The sequence below is a fragment of the Oncorhynchus mykiss genome, chromosome 24, assembly GCF_057628025.1.
Source record: "Oncorhynchus mykiss isolate SJ-2025 chromosome 24, ASM5762802v1, whole genome shotgun sequence".
Classification (NCBI taxonomy): domain Eukaryota; kingdom Metazoa; phylum Chordata; class Actinopteri; order Salmoniformes; family Salmonidae; genus Oncorhynchus; species Oncorhynchus mykiss.
Window position 1 is genome coordinate 38,536,262 of NC_143045.1, and position 23,874 is coordinate 38,560,135.

Consider the following 23,874-nt stretch of genomic DNA (forward strand, 5'->3'; position numbering starts at 1 on the left):
ACCCTGGATGGTAAACTGCCCTGGTGTAACCCTGGATGGTAAACTGCCCTGGTGTAACCCTGGATGGTAAACTGCCCTGGTGTAACCCTGGATTGTAAACTGCCCTGGTGTAACCCTGGATGGTAAACTGCCCTGGTGTAACCCTGGATGGTAAACTGCCCTGGTGTAACCCTGGATGGTAAACTGCCCTGGTGTAACCCTGGATGGTAAACTGCCCTGGTGTAACCCTGGATGGTAAACTGCCCTGGTGTAACCCTGGATGGTAAACTGCCCTGGTGTAACCCTGGATGGTAAACTGCCCTGGTGTAACCCTGGATGGTAAACTGCCCTGGTGTAACCCTGGATGGTAAACTGCCCTGGTGTAACCCTGGATTGTAAACTGCCCTGGTGTAACCCTGGATGGTAAACTGCCCTGGTGTAACCCTGGGTGGTAAACTGCCCTGGTGTAACCCTGGGTGGTAAACTGCCCTGGTGTAACCCTGGATTGTAAACTGCCCTGGTGTAACCCTGGATGGTAAACTGCCCTGGTGTAACCCTGGATTGTAAACTGCCCTGGTGTAACCCTGGATTGTAAACTGCCCTGGTGTAACCCTGGATTGTAAACTGCCCTGGTGTAACCCTGGATTGTAAACTGCCCTGGTGTAACCCTGGATGGTAAACTGCCCTGGTGTAACCCTGGATGGTAAACTGCCCTGGTGTAACCCTGGATGGTAAACTGCCCTGGTGTAACCCTGGATTGTAAACTGCCCTGGTGTAACCCTGGATGGTAAACTGCCCTGGTGTAACCCTGGATGGTAAACTGCCCTGGTGTAACCCTGGATGGTAAACTGCCCTGGTGTAACCCTGGATTGTAAACTGCCCTGGTGTAACCCTGGATGGTAAACTGCCCTGGTGTAACCCTGGATGGTAAACTGCCCTGGTGTAACCCTGGATTGTAAACTGCCCTGGTGTAACCCTGGATTGTAAACTGCCCTGGTGTAACCCTGGATTGTAAACTGCCCTGGTGTAACCCTGGATTGTAAACTGCCCTGGTGTAACCCTGGATTGTAAACTGCCCTGGTGTAACCCTGGATGGTAAACTGCCCTGGTGTAACCCTGGATTGTAAACTGCCCTGGTGTAACCCTGGATGGTAAACTGCCCTGGTGTAACCCTGGATGGTAAACTGCCCTGGTGTAACCCTGGATTGTAAACTGCCCTGGTGTAACCCTGGATTGTAAACTGCCCTGGTGTAACCCTGGATTGTAAACTGCCCTGGTGTAACCCTGGATTGTAAACTGCCCTGGTGTAACCCTGGATTGTAAACTGCCCTGGTGTAACCCTGGATTGTAAACTGCCCTGGTGTAACCCTGGATTGTAAACTGCCCTGGTGTAACCCTGGATGGTAAACTGCCCTGGTGTAACCCTGGATTGTAAACTGCCCTGATGTAACCCTGGATGGTAAACTGCCCTGGTGTAACCCTGGATTGTAAACTGCCCTGGTGTAACCCTGGATGGTAAACTGCCCTGGTGTAACCCTGGATTGTAAACTGCCCTGGTGTAACCCTGGATGGTAAACTGCCCTGGTGTAACCCTGGATTGTAAACTGCCCTGGTGTAACCCTGGATTGTAAACTGCCCTGGTGTAACCCTGGATGGTAAACTGCCCTGGTGTAACCCTGGATGGTAAACTGCCCTGGTGTAACCCTGGATTGTAAACTGCCCTGGTGTAACCCTGGATGGTAAACTGCCCTGGTGTAACCCTGGATGGTAAACTGCCCTGGTGTAACCCTGGATGGTAAACTGCCCTGGTGTAACCCTGGATTGTAAACTGCCCTGGTGTAACCCTGGATGGTAAACTGCCCTGGTGTAACCCTGGATGGTAAACTGCCCTGGTGTAACCCTGGATGGTAAACTGCCCTGGTGTAACCCTGGATTGTAAACTGCCCTGGTGTAACCCTGGATGGTAAACTGCCCTGGTGTAACCCTGGATGGTAAACTGCCCTGGTGTAACCCTGGATTGTAAACTGCCCTGGTGTAACCCTGGATTGTAAACTGCCCTGGTGTAACCCTGGATTGTAAACTGCCCTGGTGTAACCCTGGATTGTAAACTGCCCTGGTGTAACCCTGGATTGTAAACTGCCCTGGTGTAACCCTGGATGGTAAACTGCCCTGGTGTAACCCTGGATTGTAAACTGCCCTGGTGTAACCCTGGATGGTAAACTGCCCTGGTGTAACCCTGGATGGTAAACTGCCCTGGTGTAACCCTGGATTGTAAACTGCCCTGGTGTAACCCTGGATTGTAAACTGCCCTGGTGTAACCCTGGATTGTAAACTGCCCTGGTGTAACCCTGGATTGTAAACTGCCCTGGTGTAACCCTGGATTGTAAACTGCCCTGGTGTAACCCTGGATTGTAAACTGCCCTGGTGTAACCCTGGATTGTAAACTGCCCTGGTGTAACCCTGGATTGTAAACTGCCCTGGTGTAACCCTGGATGGTAAACTGCCCTGGTGTAACCCTGGATTGTAAACTGCCCTGATGTAACCCTGGATGGTAAACTGCCCTGGTGTAACCCTGGATTGTAAACTGCCCTGGTGTAACCCTGGATGGTAAACTGCCCTGGTGTAACCCTGGATTGTAAACTGCCCTGGTGTAACCCTGGATGGTAAACTGCCCTGGTGTAACCCTGGATTGTAAACTGCCCTGGTGTAACCCTGGATTGTAAACTGCCCTGGTGTAACCCTGGATGGTAAACTGCCCTGGTGTAACCCTGGATGGTAAACTGTCATGGTGTAACCCTGGATTGTAAACTGCCCTGGTGTAACCCTGGATTGTAAACTGTCATGGTCATAACATATCGCTAGTTAAAGATGGGGAGAAATATGTCCGTAACAAAGCGCTGTTCTCTGCCAACAAAGCAGGTCCTACAGGCCCTAGTTGTTTCGCACCTGAATACTGTTCAGTCGTGTGGTCAGGTGCCATAAAGAGGGACTTAAGTAAATTAGAATTGGCTCAGAACAAGGCAGCACGGCTGGCCCTTAACAGTACACCGGTAACTAACAATGATATGCAGGCCAATCTCTCACAGGGCGGCAGGGTAGCCTAGTGGTTAGAGCGTTGCAAGTTCCAATCCCCGAGCTGACAAAGTACAAATCTGTCGTTCTGCCCCGGAACGGGCAGTTAACCCACTGTTCCTAGGATGTAATTGAAAATAAGAATTTGTTCTTAACTGACTTGCCTGGTTCAATAAAAAAATGTCAATGGCTCAAATTGGGAGAGGTTTACTACTTGTTTTTCTAAGAAGTGTTGACAAGCTGAATGTACCGAGCTGTCTGTTTAAACTACTAGCACACAGCTCAGACACCCATTTATACCCCACAAGACATGACACCAGAGGTCTGTTTAAACTACTAGCACACAGCTCAGACATCCATTTATACCCCACAAGACATGACACCAGAGGTCTCTTCACAGTCCCCAAGTTCAGAACAGACTATGGGAGGAGGTGGACAGTACTACATAGAGCCATGACTACATGGAACTCTATTCCACAGTCCTACATAGAGCCATGACTACATGGAACTCTATTCCACATCAGGTAATTGATGCAAACAGTAGAATCAGATTTTTGCAGTATACCAAACTCCAGGGCTGGATGGCATACCAGTGGAAGGATACCAAACTCCAGGGCTGGATGGCCTACCAGTGGAAGGATACCAAACTCCAGGGCTGGATGACATACCAGTGGAAGGATACCAAACTCCAGGGCTGGATGGCCTACCATTGGAAGGATACCAAACTCCAGGGCTGGATGGCCTACCATTGGAAGGATACCAAACTCCAGGGCTGGATACCAAACTCCAGGGCTGGATGGCCTACCAGTGGAAGGATACCAAACTCCAGGGCTGGATGGCATACCAGTGGATGGATACCAAACTCCAGGGCTGGATGGTATACCAGTGGAAGGATACCAAACTCCAGGGCTGGATGACATACCAGTGGAAGGATACCAAACTCCAGGGCTGGATGACATACCAGTGGAAGGATACCAAACTCCAGGGCTGGATGGCCTACCATTGGAAGGATACCAAACTCCAGGGCTGGATACCAAACTCCAGGGCTGGATGGCCTACCAGTGGAAGGATACCAAACTCCAGGGCTGGATGGCATACCAGTGGAAGGATACCAAACTCCAGGGCTGGATGGTATACCAGTGGAAGGATACCAAACTCCAGGGCTGGATGGCATACCAGTGGAAGGATACCAAACTCCAGGGCTGGATGGATCTAGATACCTGTTCTAACATATCAAATTATGATGTGTACTTTACTGTATTGGGTAATGCAACACCAAAAAAATATATATATATTTTTTTAAATACGACTTTCATATTGCTGTGTAGTTTACCAATGAAATGATCTGTCGGGGGATGTGGATATACTCGGTATACATATCCCGAAATAAATTCTCACTACAATACATTTTCATAGAAAATTTGAAAAAATAAAATAGAAAAGATCTTGCTACCATAGAAAGGAAAATATGTCTATTTGTGGAAAAAAATGACCCTGATTAACTACAGTCATATCCCAGTTGTAACTATTTGCTGATGGTCTTGCTTACACCTAGTGACACGTTTTGAAATTATACAGTGAATTCAGGAAAGTACTCAGACCCAACCCTGGAGCACCGTCACAAGTGACCATCAGGTTCTTGGTCATCTCCCTGACCATCAGGTTCTTGGTCATCTCCCTGACCATCAGGTTCTTGGTCAGCTCCCTGACCATCAGGTTCTTGGTCATCTCCCTGACCAGCTCTAGGAAGACTCATGGTGGTTCCAAACTTCTTCCATTTCAGAATGATGGAGGCCCCTGTGTTCTTGGAGACCTTCAAGTGAAGGGGTCAGAATAGCTTCCGAATGCACTGTACACTGTGTGTATATGTACAGCACCAGTCAAAAGTTGACACACCTACTCATTCAAAAGGTTTTTATTTATTATTACTATGTACTATTTTCTGCAATGGAGAATAATAATAGTGAAGACATTTAATCTATGAAATAACACAATCTTGTATTAACCAACTAAAAAAAAAAGTGCTAAATCAAAAATATATTTTATATTATTTGAGATTCTTCAAAGTAGCCATCCTTTGCCTTGATGACAACTTGGCACACATCTACTTCCCTAACTACCTCATAAGTCTAAGGATGTAGACAGACGAGCCAGTAGAACTTGACCTTCCCGACCCAGAGGCACGTGCAAAGGTTCCACAGTCCCTTGTGACGAGAAGTTCAATGCCAGACATCAATTAGTCGCGCTCCGCCCTCAAACCTAATAAGAGACGCCCGTTCTCGAGGACCTATAGATAGATATATATATCTATATCTATATATATATAGTATTCTGCTACAAACAGAATACTAGAAAAGTATTGCGAAATACAAACATTAAAAACATCTGTTGGTTGTGAAAATAAATCTAGACATCTTTCAATAGTTGGCCAAGAGTGTGAGAATACAGATTCAACATGGACTTATTTATTAAAGCTTGGTTTTTCATTGTACAAATGTCATCGTGAAACTGCATGCGGCGGCTTGTCGTGAGGCACGTTACTGAGGAAAGATGAGCATCCATCATTTTAAAAACAAAATTATCTGACAGAATTGCATAACTTAATCATTTCAATATTGCAGTAAAATCCAACTATAAAATTAAACCCATAAATTTTTAAAGCGTTTTTTTTTTGTTTGTTTTTCCAAGTAAACATGTGTATCATAAAATGCCACAAGTAAAAGACAACACAGAAGGAGAGACATTAAGAACAAGTTGCAAATAAGACAGTTTCAGGAACAGATTCATTTTGCATTGTGTATTTTGCTGTTATAACTAAATAATATCTAAAGGCGAGGGGTACAAAGTCAAACACAGAGGTAAACCAGTATTAATCGCACAGTAAAACGTGACCTACAGGCTGGACATGGGGCAGACAGGGGTCCTTAAGACGACTCGTTTCAGGCCCAGTAAAACGCTGAGTCCTTGGACTAGCTGAGGACTATATCTCATTAAATGAATGTTGAAAGCATTCGCAGAACCAGGTTACTGGGAATGCCTATTTGGGGACTCCTCTGGTAGTTGAAACGTTTAAGACAGCCACTGCCGGTCTTCAATTTGACCTTTGACACTATAAAAAAAAGGGGAGGGGGGGGGATGCTCCGTGATTGGGGTTTTAAAATCCGTCAACTGGAAGTACATTCCCTTCGCGTCAGGAAAGCACCATGGCTTTATGGGTAAAAAGAGAAATGTGCAAACGTGGCTCCTACACACCTGTAGGAGGTGATAACAACAAAGATGACATTCACACATCAATTAGACAAATGCTAACATCTGAATTCATTGTCAGTCCTCTTGTTTCTCTGAAAAACATGAAGAAAAATGAAAAAAACAAAAACAAAGGAGGAACAAATAAACAGGCACCCAAAGAAACAGGCACCCAAAGAAACAGGCACCCAAAGAAACAGGCACCCAAAGAAACAGGCACCCAAAGAAACAGGCACCCAAAAGAAACAGGCACCCAAAAGAAACAGGCACCCAAAGAAACAGGCACCCACAAAAAAAAGGACAACTCGTCATTTTGGGGATTTCCCACACAGTGTCACACATCTGTGATAATAAACTAAGATTTTCTGTTGACCGCGGTCGGGTAGCTTAACCATCACCATTTTGATTCAAGTGGATCGTTAACAAGAGATAATAACCCAGATCTAATTTCACCACGGCTCGTCTACATTTGGCAAAATGAAAAGTTTAAAAAAAAAATAAAAAAATAATAATAATACTAATTGGTCACAGTTTCTCTGCTGAATGACTTTGGGCAGGCAACCCCTGTCTCTTTGTAGAGTATACAGTTGAAAGGTAAATGGATGAGTAAAAATCATTTTGGGACAAAAAATAAACTATCAGGAGTGTAACAAAAAAAGCACAAAAAAAAAACGATGGATGACTTTTTAAACCACTGGCTAGTTGCTGCTCTTCCTTCTCCGTTATGTCATACAAGTATGTCGTTTTTTTGCTTTCTTCAGTTGTTGGTCTCACGCTGTAATCTGAGGCATACCGTGTACACAATCCACTTCCTGAACTCCTTAACTCTTGACCTCAACTGGCGGTTTCCAAACAGGAAGCGGCACTTACACCCCCCAAAAAAAAGGAAAAATGTAATTGTCACGCACGAAGAAACGGATCCAAAAAGAAGGGTGAATAGTCATCATATCTATTCAACCACCTCTCCCCCAAAAAAATGAAGGGGGAGGGGAGGGGGGGGGCAGAGTGGCAGCTTCAAGTGTGCGCTGATCACAGTACTGCCTGCTTTCCACGGGAATGTTCTACGGGGGGGTGATCGGAAAGGAGGGGGTGAGGTTGGGGGGAGCGTGTAGGTGTTAGGAGAGGGAAAGAAAGGAGAGGAGGGGTGAGATTGGGAGGGGGTATGTTAGGAGAGGGAAAGAAAGGAGGAGGAGGAGCTCACCACACCTCCCTTCTCTCTCTCCATGAGCTCTACTCCCACTCTGTGGTACCGGGAGGTTTGGAGGTCAGGTCGAACATCACCCGGGAGATGCCAGGGATCTTCTTGATCTCATTCACCATCTTCAGCACCACCTGGGGGAGACATGACAGATAATACAAGAGAAGAAGAGACAAGGGTTCAAAACCGGAGACTGGTTTAAACGTCTGCACTGAGAGCAATAGAACTATGTCTGTCTGTCTGATCCCCATCTGGTGGCGAGCCTCAGTACCTCCTCGGGGATGTGTTTTCCTGGCGTGGCGGGTATCCCGGTCATGAAGTCGCTGGTGATGAAAGTTCTGACGACCACAGAGCGCCGACAGGACGGCTGCCTCTGTGAGGAATCGCGGTCGAAGTGCAGCGGGGTCAGGATGACCGGCATCTGACTGATCTTCCCAGAGTAACCTGGGAGAAAGAGGGTACAGAGGGGTCAGGATGACCGGCATCTGACTGATCTTCCCAGAGTAACCTGGGAGAAAGAGGGTACAGAGGGGTCAGGATGACCGGCATCTGACTGATCTTCCCAGAGTAACCTGGGAGAAAGAGGGTACAGAGGGGTCAGGATGACAGGCATCTGACTGATCTTCCCAGAGTAACCTGGGAGAAAGAGGGTACAGAGGGGTCAGGATGACAGGCATCTGACTGATCTTCCCAGAGTAACCTGGGAGAAAGAGGGCACTGAGTTACCACAGCAGACAGGGTGAACAACGAACAGGTCACAAAATAACTGTGTTTTCTATAGGAGTGGGGGTTTGAAATCATTTCACTATTGGTAATAGTATCATTAATTTTTTTGTTGGATATCTGATATACATACATATATTATCACCCCGTGTATCAGTCTGTCTTGACTGGGGTAGAGAAGATAGCTAGGCTAATTGACGCCACATACTGTGCTTTCTCCCCAAGCCGGGCGGCAGGGTAGCCTAGTGGTTAGAGCGTTGGACTAGTAACCGGAAGGTTGCAAGTTCAAACGCCCGACCTGACAAGGTACAAATCTGTCGTTCTGCCCCTGAACAGGTAGTTAACCCACTGTTCCCAGGCCGTCATTGTAAATAAGTATTTGTTCTTAACTGACTTGCCTGGTTAAATAAAGGTCAAATAAATATATATATAAAAAAAGCCCATTCTGTAAAACCACAGCCTACTTGTAGCTTACTCCTCATTATTAACCCCCCCCCCCCCCCCCATCTTGCATTGCATTAGTGAACGCTCACTCTACCTGCTACACAGTGAACCTCTTTGATTGGCCAACATAATTGACAAGCTACACGTTGAAGGCTACCGGTCGACTGCCACGCACGTCACAATAAAACTACACTGAAAAGTTTGTTGTTTTATTACTTTATTAATGTCATGGTATATTTATTTATTTATTTGACCTTTATTTAACTAGGCAAGTCAGTTAAGAACAAATTCTTATTTTCAACGATGGCCCCATATCATTCATTATATGTAACAATGTTACATGGATATTTTGACATTTAGAAAAAGCATGCGTGTTAAAAATAGGCCTCTCATTTTGTTAGCATCTCACACAAGAATTTGAATACTAACATCCGCCTGGATATTAGAATAACCTTACACACCACTAGAGATCTATACATTCTATTTCTATACTATATTCCCCGCTCTACACTGAATCCAAGGAATTTCTACCTGGCATTCTGATCCCCCCCACCCCCCCCCTCCTGAAGCAGGAAACCACTTACCAGACTCTCTGAGGATGGAGTGGGCCACGAAGTCCGCCTGTCTGAGTGTGCTGAGAACGCCCGTGGTCAGGAAGGTGGGGGTGACGTCTGTAGGGGGCTCCTTCACGTGGGACCCAAATACATACACAACTCTGGAGGGAGGCAGAGGAGAGAGGAAGGACGGTCCATGGGGCATCCTGCTAGCAGTAACTGGTTCTACTTAATCTACTAACATGTACTGTGTGTGTTACCTGTTGATGGTGTGGCACATGCGAGGGATGAGTCTGGCCAGGAACATGAGGGATTCCCAGTGTGGAGCCTCTTTACTGGTGACCCCACACACATAGCTATAGGACCGACAGTCACCCTACACACAGACACAGAGACAGAGAGAGAGAGAACAGGTTAGCAGCCTCTTTACTAGTGACCCCACACACATAGCTATAGGACCGACAGTCACCCTACACACACGGCTATAGTACCGACAGTCACCCTACACACGGCTACAGTACCGACAGTCACCCTACACACGGCTACAGAACCGACAGTCACCCTACACACAGACACAGAGAGAGAACAGGTTAGGAGCCTCTTTACTAGTGACCCCACACACATAGCTATAGGACCGACAGTCACTCTACACACGGCTACAGTACCGACAGTCACCCCACACACACACACGACTATAGTATCGACAGTCACCCCACACACAAGGCTATAGTACCAACAGTCACCCTACACACACAGCTTATAGTACCGACAAGTCACCCCCCACACACACACGGCTATAGTATCGACAAGTCACCCCCCACACACAGCTATAGTACCGACAGTCACCCCCCACACACAGCTATAGTACCGACAGTCACCCCCCACACACACACAGCTTATAGTACCGACAGTCACCCCACACACACAGCTATAGTACCGACTGCAGTACCGACAGTGACCCCCCCCCACACAGCTATAGTACCGACAGTCACCCTACACACACACACACGACTAGTATCGACAATCACCCCCCACACACAGCTATAGTACCGGCTGCAGTACCGACAGTGACCCCCCCCCCCGACACAGCTATAGTACCGACAGTCACCCTACACACACACACACGACTATAGTATCGACAATCACCCCCCCACACACGGCTATAGTACCAACAGTCACCCTACACACACAGCTTATAGTACCGACAGTCACCCCACACACACAGCTATTGGACCGACAGTCACCCTACACACATCAAATCAAATGTTATTTGTCACATATACATGGTTAGCAGATGTTAATGCGAGTGTAGCGAAATGCTTGTGCTTCTAGTTCCGACAATGCAGTAATAACCAATTCCACAACTACTGTCTTGTACACAGTGTAAGGGGATAAAGAATATGTACATAAAGATATATGAATGAGTGATGGTACAGAGCGGCATAGGCAAGATGCAGTAGATGGTATCGAGCACAGTATATACATATGAGATGAGTAATGTAGGGTATGTAAACATTATATAAAGTGGCATTGTTTAAAGTGGCTAGTGATACATTATTTACATCAATGTTTACATTATTAAAGTGGCTGGAGTTGAGTCAGTATGTTGTCAGCATCCACTCAATGTTAGTGGTGGCTGTTTAACAGTCTGATGGCCTTGAGATAGAAGCTGTTTTTCAGTCTCTCGGTCCCAGGTAGTTTGCCCCCCGGTGATGCGTTGTGCAGACCTCACTGCCCTCTGGAGAGCCTTACGGTTGAGGGCGGTGCAGTTGCCGTACCAGGCGGTGATACAGCCCGACAGGATGCTCTCGATTGTGCATCTGTAAAAGTTTGTGAGTGCTTTTGGTGACCAGACGAATTTCTTCAGCCTCCTGAGGTTCACCACGCTGTCTGTGTGGGTGGACCAATTCAGTTTGTCAGTGATGTGTACGCCGAGGAACTTAAAACTTACTACCCTCTCCACTACTGTCCCATCGATGTGGATAGGGGGGTGTTCCCTCTGCTGTTTCCTGAAGTCCACGATCACCTCCTTTGTTTTGTTGATGTTGAGTGTGAGGTTATTTTCATGACACCACACTCTGAGGACCCTCACCTCCTCCTTGTAGGCCATCTCGTCGTTGTTGGTAATCAAGCCTACCACTGTTGTGTCGTCCGCAAACTTGATGATTGAGTTGGAGGCGTGCGTGGCCACGCAGTCGTGGGTGAACAGGGAGTACAGGAGAGGGCTCAGAACGCACCCTTGTGGGGCCCCAGTGTTGATGATCAGCGGGGAGGAGATGTTGTTGCCTACCCTCACCACCTGGGGGCGGCCCGTCAGGAAGTCCAGTACCCAGTTTGCACAGGCCGGGGTCGAGACCCAGGGTCTCGAGCTTGAAGACGAGTTTGGAGGGTACTATGGTGTTAAATGCTGAGCTGTAGTCGATGAACAGTATTCTCACATAGATATTCCTCTTGTCCAGATGGGTTAGGGCAGTGTGCAGTGTGGTTGCGTCGTCTGTGGACCTATTTGGGCGGTAAGCAAATTGGAGTGGGTCTAGGGTGTCAGGTGGGGTGGAGGTGATATGGTCCTTGACTAGTCTCTCAAAGCACTTCATGGTGACGGAAGTGAGTGCTACGGGGCGGTAGTCGTTTACCTTAGCTTTCTTGGGAACAGAAAAGCTACAGGACCGACAGTCACCCCCCACACACACATGGCTATAGGACCGCCAGTCACCCTACACACACACACACACACGTCTAAATTACCGACAGTCAACACACACACACACGGCTATAGTACTGAGTCACCCCACACACACGCGGCTATAGGACCGGGTCAACCCCCCACACACACACAGCTATAGTACTGACAGTCACCCCCCCCACACACACGGCTATAGTACCGACAGTCACCCTACACACAAACGCGGCTATAGTACAGACAGTCACCCTACACACAAACGCGGCTATAGTACCGACAGTCACCCTACACACAAACGCGGCTATAGTACCGACAGTCACCCTACACACAAACGCGGCTATAGTACCGACAGTCACCCTACACACAAACACGGCTACAGTGCAGACAGTCACCCTACACACAAACACGGCTACAGTGCAGACAGTCACCCTACACACAAACACGGCTACAGTGCAGACAGTCACCCTACACACAAACACGGCTACAGTGCAGACAGTCACCCTACACACACGGCTACAGTGCAGACAGTCACCCTACACAAAGACACACAGAGAGAGAGAGAGGGGGAGGGAGAACATGTTAGGAGCATCTTTACTGGTGACCCCACACACAGCTAAAGTACCGACAGTCACCCCCCACACACACGGATATAGTACCGACAGTCACCCCCCATACACACGGCTATAGTACCGACAGTCACCCCCACACACACGGCTATAGTACCGACAGTCACCCCCCACACACACTGCTATAGTACCGACAGTCACCCCCACACACACGGCTTATAGTACCGACAGTCACCCCCCACACACGGCTATAGTACCGACAGTCACCACCACACACAAGGCTTATAGTACCGACAGTCACCCCCCACACACGGCTATAGTACCGACAGTCACCCCCACACACACGGCTATAGTACCGAAAGTCACCCCACACACACGGCTATAGTACCGACAGTCACCCCCCACACGGCTACAGTGCAGACAGTCACCCTACACACACGGCTACAGTGCATGCGGTCTCTCCTTCACTGCAGCCGAGGTGAGTAAGACATTTAAACGTGTTAACCCTCGCAAGGCTGCAGGCCCAGACGGCATCCCCAGCCGCGCCCTCAGAGCATGCGCAGACCAGCTGGCCGGTGTGTTTACGGACATATTCAATCAATCCCTATACCAGTCTGATGTTCCCACATGCTTCAAGAGGGCCACCATTGTTCCTGTTCCCAAGAAAGCTAAGGTAACTGAGCTAAACGACTACCGCCCCGTAGCACTCACTTCCGTCATCATGAAGTGCTTTGAGAGACTAGTCAAGGACCATATCACCTCCACCCTACCTGACACCCTAGACCCACTCCAATTTGCTTACCGCCCAAATAGGTCCACAGACGATGCAATCTCAACCACACTGCACACCGCCCTAACCCATCTGGACAAGAGGAATACCTATGTGAGAATGCTGTTCATTGACTACAGCTCGGCATTCAACACCATAGTACCCTCCAAGCTCGTCATCAAGCTCGAGACCCTGGGTCTCGACCCCGCCCTGTGCAACTGGGTACTGGACTTCCTGACGGGCCGCCCCCAGGTGGTGAAGGTAGGCAACAACATCTCCTCCCCGCTGATCCTCAACACTGGGGCCCCACAAGGGTGCGTTCTGAGCCCTCTCCTGTACTCCCTGTTCACCCACGACTGCGTGCCCACGCACGCCTCCAACTCAATCATCAAGTTTGCGGACGACACAACAGTGGTAGGCTTGATTACCAACAACGACGAGACGGCCTACAGGGAGGAGGTGAGGGCCCTCGGAGTGTGGTGTCAGGAAAATAACCTCACACTCAACGTCAAGAAAACTAAGGAGATGATTGTGGACTTCAGGAAACAGCAGAGGGAACACCCCCCTATCCACATCGATGGAACAGTAGTGGAGAGGGTATCAAGTTTTAAGTTCCTCGGCATACACATCACAGACAAACTGAATTGGTCCACTCACACAGACAGCATTGTGAAGAAGGCGCAGCAGAGCCTCTTCAACCTCAGGAGGCTGAAGAAATTCGGCTTGTCACCAAAAGCACTCACAAACTTCTACAGATGCACAATCGAGAGCATCCTGGCGGGCTGTATCACCGCCTGGTACGGCAACTGCTCCGCCCTCAACCGTAAGGCTCTCCAGAGGGTGGTGAGGTCTGCACAACGCATCACCGGGGGCAAACTACCTGCCCTCCAGGACACCTACACCACCCGATGTCACAGGAAGGCCATAAAGATCATCAAGGACATCAACCACCCGAGCCACTGCCTGTTCACCCCGCTATCATCCAGAAGGCGAGGTCAGTACAGGTGCATCAAAGCTGGGACCGAGAGACTGAAAAACAGCTTCTATCTCAAGGCCATCAGACTGTTAAACAGCCACCACTAACATTGAGTGGCTGCTGCCAACACACTGACTCAACTCCAGCCACTTTAATAATGGGAATTGATGGGAAATGATGTAAATATATCACTAGCCACTTTAAACAATGCTACCTTATATAATGTTACTTACCCTACATTATTCATCTCATATGCATACGTATATACTGTACTCTATATCATCGACTGTATCCTTATGTAATACATGTATCACTAGCCACTTTAACTATGCCACTTTGTTTACATACTCATCTCATTTGTACATACTGTACTCGATACCATCTACTGTATCTTGCCTATGCTGCTCTGTAACATCACTCATTCATATATCCTTATGTACATATTCTTTATCCCCTTACACTGTGTACAAGACAGTAGTTTTGGAATTGTTAGTTAGATTACTTGTTATTACTGCATTGTCGGAACTAGAAGCACAAGCATTTCGCTACACTCGCATTAACATCTGCTAACCATGTGTATGTGACAAATAAAATTTGATTTGATTTGCAGACAGTCACCCCCACACACTGCTACAGTGCAGACAGTCACCACCCACACACGGCTACGGTACCGACAGTCACCCCCCACACACGGCTACGGTACCGACAGTCACCCCCCACACACGGCTACGGTACCGACAGTCACCCCCCCACACACGGCTATAGTACCGACAGTCACCCCACACACACGGCTATGGTACCGACAGTCACCCCCACACACACGGCTACGGTACCGACAGTCACCCCCCACACGGCTATAGTCCCGACAGTCACCCCACACACGGCTATAGTACCGACAGTCACCCCACACACGGCTATAGTACCGACAGTCACCCCACACACGGCTATAGTCCCGACAGTCACCCCACACACGGCTATGGTACCGACAGTCACCCCCCACACGGCTATGGTACCGACAGTCACCCCCCACACACGGCTATAGTCCCGACAGTCACCCCACACACGGCTATGGTACCGACAGTCACCCCCCACACACGGCTATAGTCCCGACAGTCACCCCACACACCAGTTCTGTATGCTACAGAGGTTCTCTATTGACCAACACTCATCAGAAGTGATCTATTGAATCCTTCACACTTCGACACAGAAACAGACTCTGGGGGAATCGGAGGCCTGTTATTTCCCTCTTCTCTCAGCCTCACTCCAGAGAATAATACGCCCTTCTGTTTATACTGCTGTGTCTCTCCTACCCACCGTTACCAACACACACAGTCACACACACACTCACTCTTTCTGGGGTAAATTTAGTCCTCTGTGGCTTTTAGCAGGAAGTGAGGGGGCGACACACGCACTACTGAATGGGCAGAGCCAGCTGTATCATCATTCCCATTATCCATGCACTTGTCAAACAAACATTGTGTAGCCACGACAACCCCGCGTGGATCCCACAACCTGGGGCTGAAGGAAATTAAGTAAAATGTCCAGAATACCATTTGACACCGCTGAGAGGCCAAACAGACATTGCCCCTAACCACAGATCTAGGATCAGATTAACCTGCCCCAACCCTAAACAGGATTTTTTTGAACCTGTTAGATCTCTAGGGGCGCTATTTCATTTTTGGATAAAAAACGTTCCCGTTTTAAGCGCGATATTTTGTCACGAAAAGATGCTCGACTATGCATATTCTTGACAGTTTTGGAAAGAAAACACTCTGAAGTTTCAGAATCTGCAAAGATTTTGTCTGTAAGTGCCCCAGAACTCATTCTACAGGCGAAACCAAGATGATGCATCACCCAGGAATTAGCAGAATTTCTGAAGCTCTGTTTTCCATTCTCTCCTTATATGGCTGTGATTGCGCAACGAATGAGCCTACACTTTCTGTCGTTCGCCCAAGGTCTTAGCAGCATTGTGACGTATTTGTAGGCATATCATTGGAAGATTGACCATAAGAGACTACATTTTCCAAGTGTCCGCCTGGTGTCCTGCGTGGAATTCGGTGCGCAATTGCCAGCTGCTTGTACTTTACCATTTGATTCAGGGGAGAAACCATGTGTCCAAGAACGATGTATCAATGAAGAGATATGTGAAAAACACCTTGATGATTGATTCTAAACAACGTTTGCCATGTTTTCAGTCGATATTATGGAGTTAATTTGGAAAAAAGTTCGCGTTTTGAGGACTGAATTTTCGGGGTTTTTTTGGTAGCCAAATGTGATGTATAAAACGGAGCTATTTCTAATACACAAAGAATCTTTTTGGAAAAACTGAGCATCTGCTATCTAACTGAGAGTATCCTCATTGAAAACATCAGAAGTTCTTCAAAGGTAAATGATTTTATTTGAAGGCTTTTATGTTTTTGTTGAAATGTTGCGTGCTGGATGCTAACGCTAATGCTAACGCTAAATGCTTTGCTAGCTAGCTACTTTTACACAAATTATTGTTTTCCTATGGTTGAGAAGCATATTTTGAAAATCTGAGATGACAGTGTTGTTTACAAAAGGCTAAGCTTGCGAGATGGCATATTTATTTCATTTCATTTGCGATTTTCATGAATAGTTAACGTTGCGTTATGGTAATGAGCTTGAGGCTGTAGTCACGATACCGGATCCGGGTTTGGGAGATCAGAGAGGTTAAATGTTCTCTGACACAGTATCAGTGAGTAGGGGAGAGTTTCACATACTCAGCCCTGACAGTAGCAGTGTCCTTGTGTTATTGTGAGAGGGAAACGGCTGCTCAGTGAAGGAATAACAGGGAGTGTCAAAACTAGTCTTGACATGGCTGCTCAGTGAAGGAATAACCGTGCTGGCGTCAGAACCCAAACCACAGGCTAACATTAGGCCTAGCTACACCACACTGTCAGAGAGGAACACACAAAGAAGAATGAGACTTGAGGTTGAGGTTTGTACTGTTCTACGATGTAGACACTAGGGATTTCAACTTTAATACAAACCGCTCGTCTGAATTCACGAATGAAAAACAGATGGAAGAACAGAGACATGTAGTCCACTGTGTCATAACGGGTGCTGTTGACCACAGAGCCTAGGTAATGTAACAGGGCAAACAGCAACACAGTTGACATAACGGGTGCTGTTGACCACAGAGCCTAGGTGAAGTAATTGAGCAGACAGACACATAAAGCCCATTGGGTCAAAGAGGGTGCTGTTGACCACTTGCCTGACGACAAACTTCCGCAGCTCTTTGTTCCCGACACTGGCGGTATTACAGCATTTTGGATGACTGTCATTCATATTCCATTCACCCAGTTCAACGTAACATCGATACGTTTAGGCTACTACATGATACTCAAATTTTCCCAATACCCATCATGGAGGTTGCTACAACCTAGCCTATGAATGAAAGATTACAACGTAAGTGCACAGGTAGAGAGAAATATGTGAGTAATGAAGGTGACAGACGGTGACATTAAATCCCACCTCGCCTGCGTCGAGCTGATCTAGGGTGTAATCATTAGTCCAACAGATGCAAACGAGAGTTTCTATTGGACAAATTCAAGTATGTTTATCCCCGTTTTGTTCCGTTTGCTTTCATTTAAAAATGTTTCCCCCCCCCCCAATTATCTGATCCTGTGATTGGGTGGACAACATGTCAGTTCAAGCTAAGAGAGCTCTGACAGGTTGGAGGACGTCCTCCAGAAGTTGTCATTATTGCTGTGTAAGTCTATGGAAGGGGGTGAGAAGCATGAGCCTCCTAGGTTTTGTATTGAAGTCAATGTACCCAGAGGAGGACGGACGCTAGCTGTCCTCCGGCTACACCATGGTGCTACACTACAGAGTGCTGTGGAGGCTACTGTAAACCTTCATTGCAAAACAGTGTGGTTTAATCAATTATTTGGTGACATGTTACGTTCCCTAGCAAGAAAACCCTAAATGTTGCTCAAACAGAAGAGGGAACTAAAAGTCAACAACCAAAACGAAACAGGTGGGGTTTTAGGAGGGTTTCTGAAAGACACTCATGAGGGGTTCCCCTGAAAGTTGACGAGTAACAACAAATAGAACTTAAAAAGACAAACAAAAGAAAAACCCTAACCAAGCTTAATAAAGACAGGAAGCAAACCAAAAACTTGGAGCAAAAATGAAAATCAGATCAAGGCTTATTTGTCTAGAAATCATAATAGGGAGAGCCAACTAAAAGGTGTTAATAACCCTCTATCAAGACAACTGGAGCACTGGGCCAGACACACTCTTAAATAGCAACTGGGCCAGCACAGGTTCCAACACCTTCCCACTAATGAGATGGCAACCAGCACAGGTGTAACACATAGTGACTAATGAGGTGCCACCAATCAGTGCGCCGTACACGCTAACAAGCTTTAAGTGCTAAAGTCCAACCTCAAAACGTAAATGGAAAAACCAAAGCTTGTAACTTAAATATATTTATACTGAACAAAAAAAATAGAAAAACGCAAGAATTTCAAAAACTTTACTGAGTTACAGTTGATAGAAGGAAATCAGTCAACTGAAATAAATGTAACCCGTGTGAAATGGCTAGCTAGTTAGCGATGCCTACTAGTAGCGTTTCAAAATCGGTGACGTCACTCGCTCTGAGACCTTGAAGCTGTTTCGCTTGCTATGCAAGCACAGCGGCTTTCGTGGCGCAATAGGTAACAAAGGCTTCGTGGGAGGCAGTTGTTGATGTGTTCAGAGGGTCCCTGGTTCGAGCCCAGGTTAGGGCGAGAAGACGGACAGAAGCAACAATTACATACACAACTGAAATTAAAGTAATGGGATTTTTTATTTAACTAGGCAAGACAGTTAAAAACAAATTCTTATTTACAATGACGGCCCACTCTGGATGACGCTGGGTCAATTGTGCGCCGCCCTATGGGACTCCCAATCACGGCCGGATGTGATACAGCCTGGATTCTAACCAGGTATTATAGTGACGTCTCTTGCACTGAGATGCAGTGCCTTAGACCGCTGCGCCACTCAGGACGACTTTATAGTGATAGGCTACAAAAGGCAGTCACTAGCCAATCATCACTGGGGTTTTTATGAAATAATACATTCATCATCAAACTATTAACAAAATATGTAATGTACAGAACCAAATATATTTGATTTAAATAAAGTAATGTGAATAAATTATGGTTAGTGACAGTAATGGTCACTACCATCAATTGTTTTATTAGGTGTTCTTAGCAATCTACCCACAATGCCTTTAACCTATTGTTTAAAAAAATCTAAAACGATGTTGTTTTTTTACAAATCTGAACCAACCGCAAATCACTCAGCACTAAGAATCAGATAAAGCCATCTATCCCTGCTCTACTATAGACGAGCAGTCAGACCATTAAGAGGGGCCTCAGTCAGGTGACCAGTGGTCCTCCGTCACTCACTTGATAAGAGCATGGCTCTTGCAACGCCAGGAGAGTGGGATCAATTTTCCGGGACCACCCGTACATTTACAGAGGTCACATTCAGACAGACAGAGCAGCCTCGTGGCCGAGCAGTGCTGAGTGTGAGAGAACACTGTATAAAGTGTGTTACCTGGACTCCCACGGTCTTGATTGGCAGCAGGAAGGCATTGAGTGAATGAAGACTGGTGAGCTGCAGGAGTTTCTCCTCCTCCTCGTCTGATATACACGACTTCACTCTCTGCAGCAACGTGTGGGGCTGGAGAGACAGGGTAAGTTATTATTATTATTATTAGCTATTCTGACATTACTAGAGTAAGTTATCAGCATGTTGTTGAATAAAGACAGACAGTTGGGGTCAATTCCATCTACAGCCCCATTCTAGAATTGTATGTCCAATTAAATTGGTTCAAATTGAAATGGAATTGAGACAAACTCTGTTATTACCATCATGTTCCTGTCATAGACTAGTGGTGCTCTGCTCTCTGACCTTTTTGACCATGGCGGAGAAGTCTGTGATGATCTTGAGGATGTTGTTTGTCTCAGCAAAGTCCTTACAGATGTAGGGCTCGTCTGCACAGATCACTCTGATGGCCAGGCCAGGACCTACAGGAGAGGGTGAGGTTAACATCACAGCCATACTTCTGCTATTCTCCATGTTGGTTCTTAATGTACCATGACTATATATAACATTCTATTCTGTGTTGGTTCTTAATGTTCCATGACTATATATAACATTCTATTCTGTGTTGGTTCTAAATGTTCCATGACTATATATATATATATATAAGGTTCTGTCCTGTGTTGGTTCTAAATGTTCCATGACTATATATAAGGTTCTGTCCTGTTTTGGTTCTAAATGTTCCATGACTATATATATAAGGTTCTGTCCTGTGTTGGTTCTAAATGTTCCATGACTATATATATATAAGGTTCTGTCCTGTGTTGGTTCTAAATGTTCTATGACTATATATAACATTCTATTCTGTGTTGGTTCTTAATGTTCCATGACTATATATAACATTCTATTCTGTGTTGGTTCTAAATGTTCCATGACTATATATAACATTCTATTCTGTGTTGGTTCTAAATGTTCCATGACTATTTATAACATTCTATTCTGTGTTGGTTCTAAATGTTCCATGACTATATATAACATTCTATTCTGTGTTGGTTCTAAATGTTCCATGACTATTTATAACATTCTATTCTGTGTTGGTTCTAAATGTTCCATGACTATATATAACATTCTATTCTGTGTTGGTTCTAAATGTTCCATGACTATATATATATATATATATATATATATATATATATATATATATATATATATATAAGGTTCTGTCCTGTGTTGGTTCTAAATGTTCCATGACTATATATATATATATATATATATATAAGGTTCTGTCCTGTGTTGGTTCTAAATGTTCCATGACTATATATATATATATAAGGTTCTGTCCTGTGTGTACGGTGGGGTACTGACCAGGGAAAGGATGTCGACAGACGATGTCCTCTGGCAGTCCCAGTTCTCTGCCCAGCGCCCGAACCTCATCCTTATGGAAGTCCTTCAGCGGCTCAATGACTTTTCCCTGGAGGGAGTGAGAGAAGAGACAGCTCAGACCTGAGTGGTGGACTCGAGTCACAAAATTAATGACTTGAGACTAGACTTAAAATAACGTCTGACTCGACTTCGAGACTCATGACTTTATTATCTGGCCAGGTTTTGGAACGTAATGTCACTCATTTTGTTGTCACCGAGCATCCGTGGATTTCTCTCCACTCTGCCAGAGACAGAATCACACTCGCAAGAAAAAATAATAACTGATTGCCTGGTGAAACTCGACCAAGCAAACTGTCAATCAACACAGGTCAGGTGAGCTAGCACCGTAAGGTCTGGGAGGGGGGGGGGGGGGAGAGAGTGTGAAACTTCATATTTTAATAGGCTACTTATTCATACCATTTATATTTGTACCTTTTTGCTTATTAGATCTGGTGACTAACATCAGCACCAAATGTTTCAAAAACATCTCGTCTGCGCTTCAGAACCAGAAAGTGGCACATCTCGACCAATCAGCAGCATTTGTCTCACAAAGGCATGTTATTTAATAGATTTTCTCCTGTTTTCCCTGGCAAAAAAATAAATTTATATATCTTTTTTTTTTAAAGTCATTGCCTGTTTAGATGGGTTTATTTTTTTTACTTGGGACTCAGCTTGGGACTCGACTTGCTTATAGACTTGAACTTGACTCAACCAGTTCGACTTGGGACTCGACTTGGGACACAACTTGGGACACCTCTGGGCCAAACAGAAGAGCCAGAGGTGCTCCAACAAAATTGTGTTGGAAGTTTGTTTCAGTATGTGTGTGTACCTCGTCTCTGAGCTTGCGGATGAGCTCTGTGTCGTTGTGGTGTGTTTTGATGACCTCTGCCTTGCCGCTGGCGAGGTGAGAAGCACTCTCTATGAGGTCTGGCCTCAGGGTGCCCTGGGCTAGGAACACCTCCTCCGGCTTCAGGTTCATCTCCCCTATCACCTCATTGGCCACCTACAGACGCCAATCACACACACAGGAAGTCCATTCAATAGATACATTTTTTTTATTTAAGAGGGACAGACAGACAACCAACATATACAGACAACAGACTAGGTTGAAGATAAAGGTTAGGACACGTTATGATTCAAGTGGAAGTTATTTGAAAATAAACCAATTCATGGGACCAGCGCAGTTTCTAATTACCAGCACCGTTGCTATAACTACCATAGCTGATGCATTGTTGCTGCATATTAGAATCCTCTAACCTTCAACAGATAACAGACAAGGCAGTACCTTGACAAAGGTGTCTCCGATGATCTTCCTCTTCTCCTCAGGGTTGGTGGTCATGTTGAGGGTCTTGCTGATGCGTTTCCGTGGCGTCCGGTCTTCGTCTGAGATGGGCAGGGTTGTCGTACCGTTATAGAAAGTGTGCGCTGCGTTCACCACTAGAGAGGGAGATCACACAGACACACAGAGAATTTAAAACCAGATCAAAACGTTGTTAAAGTCCCATATCTGTTAGGCGAAACACAGCAGTGTGCCGTCACAGCAGTAAGACGTGTGGCCCGTTGCCATGACAAAAGGCCAACCAGTGGAACACGAGCATTGTAAAGTCACAGCAGTAAGATGTGTGGCCCGTTGCCATGACAAAAGGCCAACCAGTGGAACACGAGCATTGTAAAGTCACAGCAGTAAGATGTGTGGCCCGTTGCCATGACAAAAGGGCAACCAGTGGAACACCAGCAGTGTGCCGTCACAGCAGTAAGATGTGTGGCCCGTTGCCATGACAAAAGGGCAACCAGTGGAACACCAGCATTGTGCCGTCACAGCAGTAAGATGTGTGGCCCCGTTGCCATGACAAAAGGGCAACCAGTGGAACACCAGCATTGTGCCGTCACAGCAGTAAGATGTGTGGCCCCGTTGCCATGACAAAAGGGCAACCAGTGGAACACCAGCATTGTAAATCCAACTTACAACACATAGCCACTAATATAACATTTGAAATCTCTATATTCTTTTATGATATATATATATATATATATATATATATATATATATATATAAAAATCACACTCATAAAATATATATATATATACACACACATACATATACATACATACACACACACACTACATTCCACAATGCTACATTTGAGTCCATTCTGGACATGTGTAGGACACCAGCTTGGCTTGACCTCTCACCTTTGAGGTTGATGCCCAGTTTGGATTGACCTCTCACTCACCTTTGAGGTTAATGCCTCATTTGGATTGACCTCTCACCTTTGAGGTTGATGCCCAGTTTGGTGAGGGCCTCCTCAACGCTCTGACTCTCTCGTTTCCTCATGAAGCCATTGTCGATGTGCACCGCGATCACCTGCTCCTTGTTCAGAGCTTTGTTCAGCAGGGCCGTGCACACGGTGGAGTCCACCCCTCCACTCAGCAGAACCTGGGGACAACATTTGGACCAGACATGTCAATCAACAGAACTAGAATGACTTCCAACACACAGTGTCCCTGTTTCTCTCCCCCTTCCATTATCATCTTCTCTCTGGAGGGACAACCCACTTTCTGGGAGCAGAGAGTCGATCACATCGTTTCAGCAGAGAACACAGTTCAATATCACAGTCTAGTTTAGTGTTTAATAGCTCAGATGAATGTACTACGCCCTCCCCCTCCCAGGGTCTCTATGTTCTATACT

General features: G+C 46.2%; 1 protein-coding gene across 4 annotated transcripts in view; it reads right to left on the reverse strand.

The window, feature by feature from the left end:
- Positions 1 to 5,500: 5,500 nt before the first annotated feature.
- Positions 5,501 to 23,874, reverse strand: part of LOC110503416 (GMP synthase [glutamine-hydrolyzing]) — a 32,297-nt gene continuing 13,923 nt past the window's right edge. The window contains exons 7-17 of one of the 4 annotated variants that reach the window (XM_090218948.1): positions 23,457 to 23,622; positions 22,471 to 22,622; positions 22,015 to 22,188; positions 21,129 to 21,234; positions 20,133 to 20,248; positions 19,776 to 19,901; positions 9,477 to 9,592; positions 9,247 to 9,377; positions 7,767 to 7,939; positions 7,504 to 7,629; positions 5,501 to 5,591 (exon numbers count right to left, since the gene is read on the reverse strand). In XM_090218948.1, coding sequence (XP_090075074.1) covers positions 7,528 to 7,629; positions 7,767 to 7,939; positions 9,247 to 9,377; positions 9,477 to 9,592; positions 19,776 to 19,901; positions 20,133 to 20,248; positions 21,129 to 21,234; positions 22,015 to 22,188; positions 22,471 to 22,622; positions 23,457 to 23,622 — 1,362 coding nt within the window. In that variant the 3' untranslated portion in view covers positions 5,501 to 5,591; positions 7,504 to 7,527. Of the gene's footprint in view, positions 7,630 to 7,766; positions 7,940 to 9,246; positions 9,378 to 9,476; positions 9,593 to 19,775; positions 19,902 to 20,132; positions 20,249 to 21,128; positions 21,235 to 22,014; positions 22,189 to 22,470; positions 22,623 to 23,378; positions 23,623 to 23,874 lie in introns of all 4 variants that reach the window. The other 3 variants (XM_090218949.1, XM_090218947.1, XM_090218950.1) reach the window with 3 other exon arrangements.